Source organism: Primulina tabacum, chromosome 7 (assembly GCF_025594145.1).
Source record: "Primulina tabacum isolate GXHZ01 chromosome 7, ASM2559414v2, whole genome shotgun sequence".
NCBI classification, from domain to species: Eukaryota; Viridiplantae; Streptophyta; class Magnoliopsida; order Lamiales; family Gesneriaceae; genus Primulina; species Primulina tabacum.
Genome location: NC_134556.1, coordinates 34,555,195 through 34,558,338, shown reverse-complemented (window position 1 = coordinate 34,558,338; position 3,144 = coordinate 34,555,195). Strand labels below are relative to the sequence as shown.

The window sequence follows — 3,144 nt, the reverse complement described above, 5'->3', positions numbered from 1 at the left end:
GCTAAGGCCCGGCTTAGCAGAGGAGTTAGAGGGTGTAGATGGTGAATTTTTATTTTCCTGCTAAGGTGTCACCTGGCAGAGGAGTTAGAGGGTGATGGTGTTGATTTCTATTTTCCTGCTAAGGTGTCACCTAGCAGAGGAGTTAGAGGGTGGAGATGGTGAATTTCTATTTTCCTGCTAAGGTATGACCCGGCAGAGGAGTTAGAGGGTGATGGTGTTGATTTCTATTTTTCTGCTAAGGTGTCACCTAGCAGAGGAGTTAGAGGGTGGAGATGGTTGATTTTTATTTTCCTGCTAAGGTGTCACCTAGCAGAGGAGTTAGAGGGTGATGATTTTATTTGCCCTAACAGGTTAATAGTATCAGAGACAAACTCGTGAGAAGCAGTAAATTCAAATGCAAAATACTCAAGGTTGCATAAATAAAACGAGTTCGTACAGGTCAAAAGTGCGCAAAGGAAAGAACCAAATGTAAACGTCCCAAAAGTCGCATAATCCTATGGAAAATAAAACAATGCAGAAAATAACATAAATAAAGGGGCTCAATCTAGGAATCAGGGGGGAGACTCGATATGAAGCCCTCGAAGTCGATAAAGTCAGTAGGGGCGCCTGGCGGAGGATAGCCCTGAGCGTGGAAAAGGCCGACTGCACCCTCGAAACCCACCCCCAGGTAGTGAAAAGCTTTCGGGCCACAGATCTCGACAAATTCTTCGGATTTGAGAAATTCCTCTTTGAAAGAGGAGGCTTCTGCAACATGTCGTGCCTTGGCGTCTTTAAGCTCAGCCTGTGAGTTCTTTAATTCTTTCTTCAGCTTCTTGATCTCTTTAGCTTGATCCTCTATCAGCCGCTGAGACTCCTGCTTCTGTTTTGAGAGCTCGCCGCACTGGATCTGGGACTCCGACAATTGAGCTTGGGACTCCGAAAGCTCCATGGCATGCGACACTTTCATCTCATCAATAGTAGCCTGGAGCTGTTCGCGGAGAGCCTGAACCTCGCGTAATTCTTGACAAGAGTCAGATCGAGCGGCGTGAGCACGCTCGGCCAACTCCCCAACGTACATCATGCCCTGCATAAGTAGATAAGGGTGAAAAGACGATAAGAAGATCAAATGTATATTAAACATCAATCTAAAGGTTATAAGGAGAAGTATACCTCGGTGACACTGCTGCATGTCCGGCGGAGGAGGTCTGACCACCCCAGTGAACCCATGAACGCTGCATCGGCGTCGGAAGGAAGCTGATACATTATCTTCTGAGCTAGAGGAGTAGGACCCCGCCCCACGATGGCCGAATCCGAAGTGTATAGAGGATGCACCGCCGATGCGAGGGGAGGCTCCTCATCGGGCTCGGACCCCTCTGGAGAAGAGACCGATACGACAGAAATCTCAGAAATCTTGCGTTTGCCATGCTGAGGGGCTGACGGGCTAAGATCAGTGGATGCATTTTGCTTACCAGACGGAGGAGGGGACTTGGCGCGAGGAGGTGGCGAGGAGGCTCGCTCTGAGGCGGAGGAGGAGGAGCCTGCCTTCTTCTTCTTCGCAGCAGTAGGGGAGCTAGGGGAGCTAGCAGGCTTCTTCGCGGTGGTAGAACAGGAACCTGTTTTCTTTTTCTCAGCAGCAGAACAATCTCCCTTTGGGCCCATCGTGACTACCGGGGTAATGGATTTCTGGGAAACTGATGAAGAACCCCCGGCCTTTGTCTTGGAAAGTTCACGGAGAAATAGGGCGTTCATGACTCTAGTACCTGCAAGCAGAGACAAGGAACCAAATGAGAATGTTATCAAGTAACATAATAAATAAAAGAAAAACAAGAAGTATGGACAGATGAGAATATCTACCAGCATTCTCCTTCAGCTTAATTTTAACGGGACTTAACCCGGCATGACATAGGAGATCCTCAGATAGAAGTTTGGGAATGTTAAAGCATCGATCTCCTAGTACACTCATTATCTGTAGGTACTCCTCATCTTTCTTATAACTCTTGGAAAGTTTGGGTTTAGTGAAGACAGGGTACCAATCGGTAAAGCAAGTCAATTCTTTGGGTGGCTGTACAAAGAAGAAGTATTTTTTCCAGTCCTTCACATGATTGGGGGCCCCATCGAACAGTTTGTGGCCAGACCGGGAGGTTACGTAGAAAGGTCCATCTTTTGACCTGGACAAAACTAAGAAGTAGGAAAAAGTGGTGCAATTCAAAGGGAGGCCTAAAGCTCTGAATAACACAGCGAAACAGCTTATCAAACGGAAAGCATTGGGCGTGAGTAAACCTAAATGCACCTGGTAGTACTTGCTTAATTCTTGGAAGAAATCGCACAAAGGGAAACGGAGACCTGCATCAAAGTGATGCTGAAAGAAGGTATAATAGCCCTTAGGGGCTAGATAGGGCCGGTCCTCTGGGCTAGGAATGATAATCTGGTGGGAGGAAGGAATGTGCCATAAAGTTCTAAGTTTTGGCTCGCTACCGGAAGGGATGTGGGATGACAAATGACCATACCACAAGTTGTCTGCGTTAGATATGTTCATTTGTTGGGTCACGTGACGAACTTCCTTACCCGGACGACTATGAGTGGTGACTTCCTCCTCAGGAGGATCAACGGTAAAATCAGGATCGGCTAGGGAAATCTTACTCTGGCTAGACTCGCTGGACCTGCTAGACCTGCTGGACTCGCTAGACTCGCTAAACCCCTCAGTACCACCCAAAGAACTAGACTCGGAATCGGAATCGGAAGAAGACATAAGTGCTAAGGATAATCAAACAGGAAGAGGAGAGAACTGACCCGGATGAGGCAGGGGAAAATACTCAAAGCAATAAAATCCCAAGAATGGCCGAGTAAGGTGCGTTACGGCGCGTGAGGGCTGGCGTGCAAGGGCGAGGGGCGAGCTGGTGCTCGGATACTGGGCGAGCGTGGGACGCTCGGCGCTCGAGCGAGTGTGGCACGGCGGGACGAGCTCGTGGCAGGGGCGAGCGTGCGGCCGGGCGAGCTCGTAGCAGGGTATGTGCGCGGAAGGGGCGAGGCGCTCGGGCGAGCGTGCACTCGTGCGGGGCGGCGAGCGCACCGGGCGAGCGTGCTGCTGGACGAGTAGGCGCGCGGGGGCGAGCGGCTCGACGGGCGAGTGTGCGCGCTGGGCTAGCACGCAGCGGCAGGGGGCGA

At 50.4% G+C, this 3,144-nt stretch overlaps 1 protein-coding gene across 1 annotated transcript; it reads right to left on the bottom strand.

The window, feature by feature from the left end:
- Positions 1-281: 281 nt before the first annotated feature.
- On the bottom strand, positions 282-2,728 carry LOC142550709 (uncharacterized). The gene is made up of 2 exons (XM_075659786.1): positions 1,834-2,728; positions 282-1,739 (listed from the first exon to the last, which is right to left on the bottom strand). The coding sequence occupies exons 1-2, from the start codon at positions 2,726-2,728 to the stop codon at positions 1,132-1,134; spliced, it is 1,503 nt and encodes a 500-aa protein (XP_075515901.1). The 3' UTR covers positions 282-1,131.
- Positions 2,729-3,144: the final 416 nt, after the last annotated feature.